The 13,007-nt window shown below is 42.8% G+C and overlaps 1 protein-coding gene across 12 annotated transcripts in view; it reads right to left on the bottom strand.

Annotated features, from left to right (window-relative positions):
- The window catches only part of SEPTIN11 (septin 11), a 211,221-nt gene that overhangs the window by 44,079 nt on the left and 154,135 nt on the right, over nucleotides 1–13,007 (bottom strand). For all 12 annotated transcript variants that reach the window (XR_004536452.1, XR_004536451.1, XR_004536449.1 and 9 more), the window contains exon 8: nucleotides 3,908–4,040. Coding sequence is in view for 9 of the 12 variants with exons in the window: in XM_033914310.1 (XP_033770201.1) it covers nucleotides 3,908–4,040 (133 nt within the window). In the remaining 3 variants the exon portion in view is untranslated. The remainder of the gene's footprint in view (nucleotides 1–3,907; nucleotides 4,041–13,007) is intronic.

A 13,007-nucleotide genomic window follows, 5' to 3' on the forward strand; every position in this document is an offset into this window, starting at 1 on the left:
GATGAGGGGAGGGATATATCTTTAGTGAGATTCATTGATGTAATGTTGGTTGGGGGGGTTATACTATTGCATTGTTACTGTTTGAATTTAAGTGCTTATTTGTTATTGTTACCGATATGAATATTGTATTGCACTTTTTGTTAGTAATGGAAAATCAATAAAGTTTTTAAACAGAAAGCTTTCGACAAAGTCCCTAATGAGAGATTCCCGACAAGATTTAAAAAAAAAAACAAAACAAAAAACCCCACCACAAAAAAAAAAACCCACAAGATAGGAGAATATTCTGCTGTAGAATAGGAAATGGTTAAAAGACAGAAAACTAGAGTTAAATGGCCAATTCTCTCAGTGGAGGGAGCTGAATAGCAGAGTACTCCAGGGATATGTATTGGGACTGGTAAGATATTTATAAATTAACTGGAAATGAGAACTATGAGTGAAGTGATTAAGGGGTCTTTTTACTAAACTGGAGCAAAAACTGGCCTTAGCATGCCCTTGCGTGGATTTTTCACAAGTGCTTAAGGCCATTTTTACCACAGCAATAAAATGGCCAATTTTTTTTTTTTCCAATTAAGTAATAGGAAGGTTAGTACTCTCAAAATGTACAAAATTGAGAGGTCAAAGTAATTGACTAAGATACTGCTCAATAAAGACTTCTCAATATATGGCGAAACAATAAATTGAAACTTGAATTTGAAATAAGTAAATAAAGTTTTCACATACACTTAGAATTGTGTAATCCGACCAAGAGCCGTGGCTCCTATAGCCGAACCCACTGTCCCATCACTGTGTATGGCTTTAATGAGAAATTAATAAATTCAATATGCTATTCAAACAATAAATGTGTTTCTCAATGGCAACAAAAGGAAAAACTGTTCCCACTTAACTCAAAGATGTTTTTGCAGGTCCCGACATAGACCATGTTTCGAGGGTCTTTTTCAAGGAACCCGAAAGGAGATATAAACAACTTCAGTGCCAAAGGAGTAATTGCAGTGTGATTTGGCCGAAAATTTTTTTTTTTTTTTAACATTAGTTTTTATTCAAGGAAAAGGTACAAACAAGATTTGTAATACAATCCTCAGCTCCATGAGTAATCTAGTCATATACTAATGTTGCTATTTTTTTAAAGATAAAGGAATGCATGTAGTTGTCCTTTGAAGTTCAGGATTGTAAGAAAAATGGGTGTTATATTTGAAATTCTGCAAGAGAACTATTTGTGATTATATCTATTACTTGGGCATCTCAGATGGAATCTATCCAGAGGTCATGAAATTTTAGCAGACATCTGCTGCTTTGAATTCTTTGGTTATGAGAAACCATTTTTGACATTTAATAAGTCACCAGTGGTGAACTGGTCAAAATCTTCTCTCTGGTCTTTCAAGAATGTCATCTCTGTGGAGATTTTACAGACAGAGTTGTTTACATTTGCCTTAAGAAAGGAATATTAAAAAAAATACTTTATTTCCTTTCACCACGACCTTTAGAGGTTTTTTTCTTAGCAAACAGAATACGAAATAAATGAGCTCTTGATGAAAAATATGCAGACCTTTGTCTGAGCCACTATTTCTCTTGGCTGCTGCATGAAAAGCAATAACTTTTGCTGATAAGATGTCATAAGCTGACTCAGCTACATATCTTGCTGCCTAGTGAAGGACTGATACAATTTAAGATAAATGGCAAAATGCACTCATGTTGCATCTATTTTACAAGACAAATGCTTACTGTAAAGGACACAAAAGTCAGAAAAGCAAAAAATATTCCCCATTTCCTACATAGACATTTATACTCAAGACAACCATAGGTCACGATCCATCGCTTCACAGATCCTATCAAAGTGTGCCCATTTTGAAGTTCATACAACCTGCTAAACTGAGCAATGCCTCAACATGAATGGTAGTATGCAATCATCTTTGCCTGAAGTCGCAACAGCTGCATCTACTGAAGGATAATTAAAAACAAAGCTATTTAAAATGATTTAAGTATAATCATCTTTCTAGCTAGAATGAGCCTTGCTTTCATCACATCCTCAACTTCCAGATAAAATAACCTGCAACATTTTTTGTGGATATAACATGGATTTACAGAGACCAACTGTTTGTATTTTAAAATACAGAATTGTTTCTATTTTCTTAGTGAAGAAACATGTGTTAGAGTAATTGAACAGTCTCATTCTCATCAGAAATACCTTGTCAGGCACAAACCTGGAGATTGCCATAATATGCCTGTTGCTGATTTACGATAATCTGTTCAGTAAATACACTGGTCATTCTTCTCTTTTGTAATATTGTGTTTCAATAGATGCAGAAAGAAACTAAAGACCATCATGTATTAACACTTGCAGCTCACCAAGGCCAGGATTCTCAAAAAACCGTGTTACAAAGTGACGGTCTGCTAATGCAGCCGTTTTGATAGTGAATTGAAAAAAAGTGAGACATTCTCAAAAAATGACGCTTGCAAATGAGGTCAGTGGACAGCAGCGAAGATTCACTAAATTTGCATGTGCCTATCGCTGGTGATAGTGATGGGCACATGCGCAGAAAAAACACGTAAAAAAAACCCCCAACCAACCCAAAAACACAACAACAGCGGGAGTGAAGTTCAATCTTTCCCTCTGCCAACCAAACCCCCCCCCCCCCCCCTCCAGCAGCGGGAGAGATGCCAATTCTCTCCCGCTGCCAAGAAACGTCTGCCGCCATCCACACCCCCTGCAGCAAGAGAGATGCCCACTCTCTCCCACTGCCCCACCCTCTAAATACTATCTCCAACTGACTTACCATCCTGTAAAACTGCACAATTCAAAAAAAAAAAAAAATCTACCTACAACTATCCCACCACCCTTTAAACTATCTTATCTGAAACCCTGAACTCCCTCAACCACAACATTTACTCCCTTGAACCTGCCCCACTGCTGTAACTGTTCTACCATCATTCAAACTGGTTCTACTCCTAAAAACGACCCCCCCCCCCAATAGCACCACCAGCACCCAGCAAATTGCCCCTCCCCCTACAACTATTCTCCCACAAACTTCTCCATCATCCCCAGTACCCTCCCACAAAACAACAAATACAGAACCCACACAGACTACAACAAAGCAGATGGGTAGAATTCCATGAACCATGTTCTACAGTATACAATCATGTGGAAAAGTTCCACCATGAATTCTACTGTGTATCAAAGGGTGGTTGAGGAACATGTGAGACATCTGTAAGAAAATTAAAACTGAAGTGGAGCTGGACCCTGCAACATGACAATGACCCAAAACATACCAGTAAATCCACCAAGGACTGGCTGAAAACTAAGAAATGGAGAGTCCTGGAGTGGCCGAGTCAAAGGCCTGATCTTAATCCCATTGAGATGCTGTGGGGTGATTTGAAATGGGCTGTACATGCAAGAAACCCCTCAAACATCTCACAGCGGAAAGAATTCTGCATTGAGAAGTGGACCAAACTTTTCTCAGACCGATGTCAGAGACGGGTAGATGGTTACCAGAAGTGTCTCACTGCAGTTATTTCAGCCAAAGGAGGTAACTCTAGCTATTAGGTTGCCCTAATTTATTCCTCAGTTAGAATACACATTTTTGTGGATATCTTTTGTTTTACGAATAAATCAAGGAAAATTTTTGTGGTTTACCTGCAATTACATCACTTTCTTTTCCAGTGATAAATAAAATAAAGATCTGACATCGATATGTGAACATTTCATGGGGTGTCCTAATTTTTGCACATGACTATGCTTTCCTCAATTGTTTTAAACATATTTTCTCCAACTAAAAAATTCCTAAGTTTTCGTGAGCATGAGCATCTTAACATTAGTAAGGAAGTTAGTTCAAGCTTTATAGATGCAATCTTAAGCTTTTACTAGAATTAAAACTTTGTGAATACAATTCGATTTGCTTGGGAAATATCTTACATCCTTCTCTGCTTCTTTCAGCTCTGCTTCTTTTTCCTTCACCCTCATCACAAACATCTGCCTCATCTCTTCCTCCTTCTTTTGCAGCTCACCCAGGAATTCATTCCTCTTCGCTTCATATGTCTCTTGGAGGCTATCAAAAGTGAATACAAAAGAGCAAGCCATGACCAACAAATCGGAAGCCATTTAGTTCTCAAAAAGAGTAGCCACATTCTAACTGGGTTGCACCGTGACCAGCAGATGAGAGTAAAAAGCTAGTCAAATGAGCAGCAGATTAAATTAGCCCAAATGACTCTATATGCGAGTTTCTTTTCACTTTTTTAGACTAGCAGATATACTGTAATACGTTTTTAGTCAACAGAGGGTCTTCAAACACAGCAAATTACAGCCATCAACCTGATCCTGATATATTTTTAAACTGCCAGCAGTGGCTTGTATGTCACCTATATCTACTGCCACGGTGCAGGGTCAAAAGCGCGCGAGGACAAAGGCGCGCCGACAGGGCTCTGATGGGGGGTGTGGGGGGGTGAACCCCCCCACTCTACTTAATAGGGATTGCGCTGCCTCATGCTGTATAATGAGGGGGGTTACAACCCCCCAAACCCCCCACAACACCAGCGCGATCTCTATTAAGTAAAGTGTGGGGGTTCCCCACCAACACCCCCCGTCGGAGCCCTTTAAAATACGTTTTTTCTTCAGCGCGATGAAGTCCTGCGCTCAGTTGTCCGCGCGCCTTTGTCCTCACGCGCTTTAAACTATGAACCACTGCCACTGTCCAGATAGCAAGCAGAATGGTCATTGTTGCAGCTATCTAAAAATGTGTTCGTCAATGCAAGGCCCAGGGACCAATGGTAACCCCTGAAGATCTCTGGGGTAACTCTCATCATCATTCAGTTTTTTCATCACTGTCTTTCTTCCCAAACTCATGACAGAACGTAAGAAGTAGATTGTTGGGGGGAGGGCAGGGAGGGGGGAACAGCTACATGCTTGAAGGACAAGGCTTTTCTCAATTGCAGAGGAGAGTGCATGAAGATACCTATCGCCCCCCCTCAATTAAAAGTTTAAAAATGGTCTTGAAGGAATGGATATAGTAAGCATTATCATAGCCCCACATGAGAAGATATTTTGCAGCTCTCCTTCAGCTCACTTGAATTCACAGTGGACCTGACTGATCTAGAGAGTTCCCCAAATAGCAGACTTGACTATTGCCACTATCTAAATAAATTTAGAGCAACGTTTCATCTTCCCTAAATTTACCCATATAGTCATCAGTTAAGCAGGACACCAGCCTCTACTTGAACACCATTCAGATAGTCCTTATCTCTCAGGAAACTAAGGCACATTAGGAGACTTCCCTCATTTGATAAGGCTAAGAACTTTATTATAATAGAGCATAAGCTTTTTAAAATATTTTTTTAACAAAAAGGGCCACTGAAAGATGTTAAGTCCTAAAGAGGGCTTAATGTGCGAGAAAATACCAATCAGAACTATCTAGGAGGGTTACCATATGGCTCCAGAAAACAAAAGGATGAATTGAGATATCTGGTTTTTACTTCAATTGAAAGCAATAGAAGTAAAACCTGAATGTCTCAACCCGTACTCTTTTTCTGGAGCCATATGGTAAACCTACTATCTAGCCATTTTGAAAGTGCAAGAGAGAGGCTTTATTGGGGCAGGGGCAGAGTTATGCAGGTGCCAGCAATATTCAGTGATGGTGTAAGAATAGCTGGCTGGGTACATAGGACTGCAGAAATGGCTGTCCTACTCGGCCCACTTAGCTATGTGGCTGCTGGCACTGAACATTTGGTGACACCCACATAGTTTCTGGGTTGCAGCCAATGTTAGACCATGTGTGCCCCTCCCCCCAGAACAGAACTCCCTCCTGATCCCCCCCAACAACAGAATCTGCTCCCCTCCTTATACCTCCCTCCACAAGACTATACTTCCTTCCTGGAACATCTTTCCTCCCCCCCCAATCTTCTTTAGGCCTCCCCAGGCCTATCTGTTGGTTGGGATGCTCACTTGCTCCTGCCTCAAAATGGCTGCAATGACCTCTAGCAGCACCCTCGTATTACCAAAGTTGAATAGCTTCATTAATTTCCTATATCCTCCCCATAAAAGTATTAATATACATGGTTGACATTTTGGCTTTATTAACCTCTGTTATCATGGCAGCTTAGTAAGGGCTCTGTCTCTTTTCATGAGTACATGTGTATTAGAGAATGACATGGGGAACCGCGGTAAATCTGTGTGAATGGGGGAAGAACCAGCAAGTTTTCTGTGGGTGCAGGAACAAAGCTTTTTACTGACCTACAGGAATGGTAAAAAGTCTTGCTCCCATGGTAAAAAAATGCGATTGCTGCGGATCGGCCCCTCTATGCCTCCCTCCCCACCTGCCCCATGCTCTTCAGTACCTTTCAGGAGCTTCAGCAACAGAAGAAAAAGCATCACAGGCCTGCTCTGGGGCCTTCCTTTGGTTGAGTTCCTCCTTCCGATGTAACTTCTGGGAGGGAGGCATAGAGGGGCCGACCTGCATGTAGGGAGTAGTAGGTTTTATTTTTTTGCTTTTTTTTAAGCCATAAGGGGAGGATTTGCTGGGGCTGCTGGACCAATGAAAGTGGGCTGTTGGACCTCCATGGGGGGGGGGGGCTGCTAGAACCTGTGAAAGGGGGGGGGTTGCTGGCTGTTTGGCTCCAGAACTGGAGCTGAAGGGAAGGGAGAGAGAGGTGCTGGATCTGGTCTGGGTTCTGGGGGGAAAGGAGAGAAATGCTAGAGGGAGGGCTGGTATTGGTAGAAAGGGAGAGATGCCAGACCTGCACCTGGAGCTGGAGGAAAGGGATAGAGATGTTGGACCCATGGGAGGGGGATTGGAGGGAAGGTAGAGAGGTATTGGACCCATGGAAGAGGTACTGGAGGGAAGGTATAGAGGTGCTGAATCCACTGGAGGGGGGGGCTGTAGAGAAGGTAGAGAGGTGCTGTACTTGCAGGAAGGAGAGAGAAGGGGAGGGAAAGACAGATGCTGAACAAAGAAGGAGTGAAATATTAAACATAGCGGAGGGAGGAAAAGGAGAGGACAAGAGATTCATTGGTGTAAGGGAGTAAGAGAGGGGAGAAGCTGGATATAGGGAGATATAATATTATTGAGGTAAAAACCTAATCTTTCTTTCTTGTAGATATGTCTAGTGGTCCTGAATTGTAGGGTTTTGCATCTGAACCTGCAAATTGTTTGCAGAAAGCAATCATCATCTTTTCAGCTCCATCTCCTTTCCCAAGGGGCTGCTCCTGTCCCCTCAGTTCGTTCAAAAGCAATCAAGTAGCACTGTAATGAAATACTTAACCAGGAGGAAGAAAATGGGGAAGAATCCCCGACAGTACAATTCTGTTCTGCTATGTAACAAACATTACCAATAAACATTATAACATTCAAGCAGCTAAACTAAACTAAAACTTAAGTTTGTATACCGCATCATCTCCATAAAGATAGAGCTCGGCATGGTTTACAGGTAAATTCAATAAATGAGGGAAGGACATAATAAGAAATTAGAGGTTACATTTTAAATAGACAGCTTTATGTTTTGGAGAAAAGCCAGATTTTCAGATGCTTTCGGAATAATTGGAATGAGCCTAGGTTCAGCAGCGGGGCAGGGAGGTTATTCCAAATCTCAGTGAATTTGAAGAAAAGGGATTTCCCTAACTTACCTGCATACATGACACCTTTAAACGAGAGGAAAGATAGTTTGAGTTTGTGGGCATCAGGTCTTGAAGAATTCCAGGATAGTGGGAATTAGGGGAGGAAGAATGCCATGTAGGATCTTGAATATTAGGCAGATACATTTAAAGTGAATCCTAGAAATCACCAGAAACCAGTGAAGTTTTGATAGAAGCAGGGAAACATGGTCAAATTTGCTTTTTGCGAAGATCAACCTAGCCACAGTGTTCTGGATCCGCTGAAGTCTTTGAAGATTTTTATTGGTTAGACTAGTCCAGTCTGAAAAGAATGATTGATTGTACAAGGACAGCAAAATGTTGGCGGAAGCAAAATGTTGTTGTTGGCTACTATAAAACAGAAAGAAAAACGTGTGCAACCGGCACAAGATATATAGAGCTCATAGCTACTCACATGTCCCACTATCCAGCAGAGACTTGAGTGTGTTCCTTTTTTATTTTTCTTATTCTCTCAGCTCACCTGAAAAGACAGATCTGTTCAGCTCCAGTCTGATTCTGAGGCAGAAGACAGGCAAAGCCCATGTACAAGGCAGAGCTTCAGGACCACAAGAAAGAAGATTATCGAGGTAAGAACCTAACCTTTCTAGTGCAATGTGTTTAGTGATCCTGAACCATAGGGACATACAAAAAACAGTCCCCAGAGTCTAGGGTGGGCCTGCTGAGCCTGCCTTCAGAATGAAGGACCCCAAAGTGGTGTCTTTCCTGGCTGTTTTGTCCATCCTATAGAACCTAGTAAAGCTATGGAGTTTATACCATATAGCTGCTTTATAGATCTCTTCAGGCAAGACAGCCCTAATCTCCACCCATGAGGTAGCAACTCCTCTGCTGAAGTGAACTTTCAATGCAATCGGTGGCTGCTTACCGCACCCACATACATGGAGGAAATAGCCACCTTAATCCATCTGGAAATCTAAGTTTTAGACGCCAGCTTCTTTTTCTTGGCTTGACTGGTCAGAATAAAAAGGCGATTCTATATGTGAAACTCATTGGTAACTTTGAGGTACAGAAGGAGAGTCCACTTGGCATTCAGTAAATGCAATACCCTGACCTTTTCTTTGACTCTGTATGGTGGAAAGTGGGCAAGCAGATTTCTTGATTAACGTGGAAAGCCGAGACAATTTTTGGTAAGAAGGATGGACCATGCATAAGGAGAACCCTGCTTCTGTAATTTTAAGGAATGGCTCCCTGCAGTAAAGAGCCTGCAACTCAGAGACTTGTCTTGCTGATATAATCACCACCAAGGACATCATCTTCACCATAAAATCCTGAAGGAAAGCTTCCTGTAAGGGCTCATACGGAGGTCCACAGAGACCTTGCAATATGGTGTTAAGATTCCAATCCAAAATCATAACTATTCGAAGCTTGAGCAGATGAAATCAGAGTTCACAGGGATGGAGCAGAGATGGGGGACAAAGTTTGTGTGGCCCCAAGATCTTTAGTCCCTCTCTTTTCTATTCTTGTTCCCTCTCCCCCTTGATGTAGCATCTGTATCTACCCTCCATCCCATTGTTCAGAATCTATCCCTCCCTTCTTCCCCCAGAATTAACATTTTCCCCTCCCTCTCTACCCCAGCGCCATACTTTTCTCTTTTTCCCAGAATGCCCTCTCATCCAGCATCTCTCCTTCCTTCCCCAACATCCCCAGATCCTCCTTTTCTCAACTACCCTTTCATCTAGCATATCTTTCCCTCATTCCCCGTCTCCCCAGAGTCCACCATCTCTCCCTTTCTCTTCCCAACTGCCCTCTTATCCAGTATCTCTATCCCCCCTCCCTCCACACCACCCCTTTGATCAAACTTTGCTCCTTTTCTTTTCCCTTCCTCCATCCCATTGTTCACTATCTCTCTCCCTCTCCTCTGTTTTCAGGCCCATTATTTCTTCCCCCTTCACTTCTCCCCAACCCTTAGACTGGCTGCTCTGGCATATCTCCCTCTCTTTGAACCTCCTCTCTTCCCCCCATGAACTTCAAGAACTACTCCAGAGGACCCTGTGTGCCACCACGTTTCTTATCTCCACCCTCATCTGGCATCCCCCTGGCCCTCCTGGTCTAATTTTAAAAAAAGCAATTGTGGTCTGCAGAGGATCACCGGCGATGCAGCCATTCTAACAGGCTACCCGTGGCCTCCACTGCACTTTCCCTCTACCGTGGTACATCCCAGTCCGAAACAGGGCATTACATCAGAGGTGGGGGCGGTACCGCAGCAGAGGGAAAGTGCAGTGGAGGCCGTGGGTAGCCTGTTAGAATCACTGAAACACCAGCGATTCTCTACAGACCATAACTACTTTTTAAAGTTAGACCAGGAAGGCCAGGGGGATGCCAGATGAGGGTAGACACAATGAAGAAACATACTAGTCTTCAGGGGGCCCCTAAAGTCACAGGGCCCAGAGCTGCTGCCCTGTTTGCCCCCCCCCCTCCCGACTACTGTACCTGAATGTAACTTACCTTAAGTTCCTGAGAGAGACGTGAGCTAAATTCAAATCTCATTCTCCTTGTAAAAATAGTCAGCCCATTTGAAGCGGTGTTCCTTCAGGTGCTTCAGAACTATACTTGGCTATAGTAAATTTTTTTTTTTTGCCAATTCCTAGTCTGGTTTGCAGATACACAGGACACTCAAGTGTTCTCAACAGACAAATATAAACAAGGGTAAGATCGTGGCAGACAGTTTGATGTTTTCCTCCCCCACCAAATCCTCAGATGCTCTGATAACACTCACCAGCACTCACCTTCCAGTTTTTAGGAACAAAGATCAAATTTAGAGGACAGGTGAGGAGGGGGAGGGCATGGCAGGGCAAGGTCAATTTGAAAACCCATGCCCTAAAACATTCATATATTGCACACAGATGACCAGCAGTTCTCTCATTTCCTTTCCACCCCCTCACATTATTAGAGATGGCCTCAGCTGCACAGGAAGCAATGGAAATGCCTCAGATGCTTTGCAAGGCGATGGGGGTGGTTCAGCTCCGATGTCAAACCAGGAACTTGGAAGCAAAATGATTTAGCAACACGTTTTCTTTATTTATTCAATTTTCTACACCATTCTCCCAGGGAAGCTCTGAACAGTTTTCATGAATTTATTCAGGGGTACGCGAGCATTTTTCCACATCTGTCCTGGTGGGCTCACAATCTGTCTAATATAGCTAGGGCAATGGGGAGGATTAAAGTGTCTTGTCCAGAGCCACAAGCAGCAGTGTGGGTTTGAACCCACAACCTTAGGGCACCGAGGCTGTAGCATTTACCACTGTGAAACACTCTCTTTCCACACCCTGCCACCGACCTTAACAATGCCACTTTCCAGTTTTGATATTTGAGGGATAAAGTGATTTAAGCAATTTGAATACTGTGCAGCGCTTAATTCCTGCACAAGCTCAGGTTTAATTGGTGCTACTTAGCATTCAGTAATAAAATGAGTTTTCCTCGTTTCCTATGTAGCATCATAAGAAAAAAAATATGATGGCATATTGTCAAGGAACTTTAGGACATGTTTAACTTAATTGTTTCATTAAAATGAGAAAGCAGTGATTCTGCTACTGTTTCATATTGCAGCAATTGGGGATAATAATGTTTTTGGTTTTTTTTTAAATTAAAGGTTTCAATATATAATACAATACATTCATCATAGTAACATAGTAAATGACAGCAGATAAAGACCTGAACAGTCCATCCAATAGTTAGACACATTTTAAACTCATTATTAATTTGGGGTTTTTTTCCCTTTGATATTTCTGGGACATAAACCACAGAAGTACGCCTGGTACTGTCTTTAGGTTCCACTTCCAACTACTGGAGTTGGTGTCAAATCTCACTCCAGCCTATCCAAACCATCTTGTACTAGATGCACTAAAGTCAGCGATCGTCGATAAACCAGACGATCACATTTACCGACCCGATGCACAAAACGGTTTATTGCATGGTTCCCCCCCACCCTCGATCGCCCACGTTTTTCTTTATTCCATTTTCTCTACCATTCTCCCAGGGAAGCTCAGAACGGTTTGACATGAATTTATTCAGGCTCTCAAGCATTTTCTCTCTTTTGTCCCGGCGGGCTCACAATCTATCTGATATACCTGGGGCAATGAGGGGGATTAAGTGACTTGCCCAGGGTCACAAGGAGCAGTGCCGGGTGCTGAGACTGTAGCTTAAACCACTATGCCAGACTCTCCAGCTGTGGGTTAATGCCCCAGCACATGGCCAGAAATTTAACACATAGAAAAACACCTCTTTTATGACCACGCTAGAAATAGTTCTGTGGTTGAGACACACTAAGCCCATTTATGAGCACGGCTTAGTAAAAAAGGCCCCTTAGAGAGATTTGTAACAACATAAAAGTTCTTCCTTACAAACAGGGAACACATCCAGCAGAATTTCTATACCTTCCTTACTAGTAGTTCCAATTCTGTGGTGTAGTATGTGGTGGGGTGGGTGGTCTGCCATCTTGGTGGGGGCTCTGGAACCCATCCTCCTCTCCACCCTCTGCTCCTTCCTCCTCGACTTCTCTAACCCCCCACCCCCATACCTCTACCTCTTCGCTGGTGCAAGCAGCAACTCAACCTGCTGCTCATGCCAGCGTTGGCTCTCCCTCTGAAGTCACTTCTGGGTCCTGTTCCTAGGAAGTGACATCAGAGGGAGAGCTGATGCCGACAGCAAGTTGTTGATACTGCTCGTGCTGGGAAAGTTAAAGAGCTATGGGGGAAGGGAAGGGTGAGTGAGGCAGAGAAGAGGGTGTGGGACGGATGCCACTGCCCTGGGCACCTCTAACCCTTGCTACACCACTGTTCCAACTTGCACTAAAAATTCTGATCTAAAAACTACTGGACATTGAAGGAAAAACAACACACTAGAACAGCATTGACAATAGAGATGTTAGTATCAAGTGTTTGATCTCTGCATCAAGTGGAAAATGATGATCTTCAAGCATCAAACAATGTAGTCTGAGACCATGAAAATGTGGCTGAAAGATACAAAAATATTTCCTCTCGTATTGGGTACCATAGGCTTGATCAAAAGGAATTTTCAAGCACACCTTGATAAGTTGCCAACAGGGCATCTTGAACTCCAGAAGGAAATTCTCTTTCACCAAAGCATTTGCAATGTAACAGTACTAGCTCTAATAGCCAATCTGTCGATCAAATCAGGAAAGATTCCGGAAGACTGGAAAGTGGCGAATTTTACGCCGATCTTCAAGAAAGGTTCAAAGGGAGAACTGGGAAACTACAGACCAGCGAATCTGACTTCAGTACCGGGAAAGTTGGTAGAGGCGCTAATAAAGGATTGCATCATCGATCACCTTGACGGACACAAACTGATGAGGACCAGCTAGCCCGGCTTCAGCAAAGGAAGATCTTGCTTGACAAACTTACTGCACTTCTTTGAAGGA

The sequence above is a fragment of the Geotrypetes seraphini genome, chromosome 1 (genome assembly GCF_902459505.1).
Source record: "Geotrypetes seraphini chromosome 1, aGeoSer1.1, whole genome shotgun sequence".
NCBI lineage: Eukaryota > Metazoa > Chordata > Amphibia > Gymnophiona > Dermophiidae > Geotrypetes > Geotrypetes seraphini.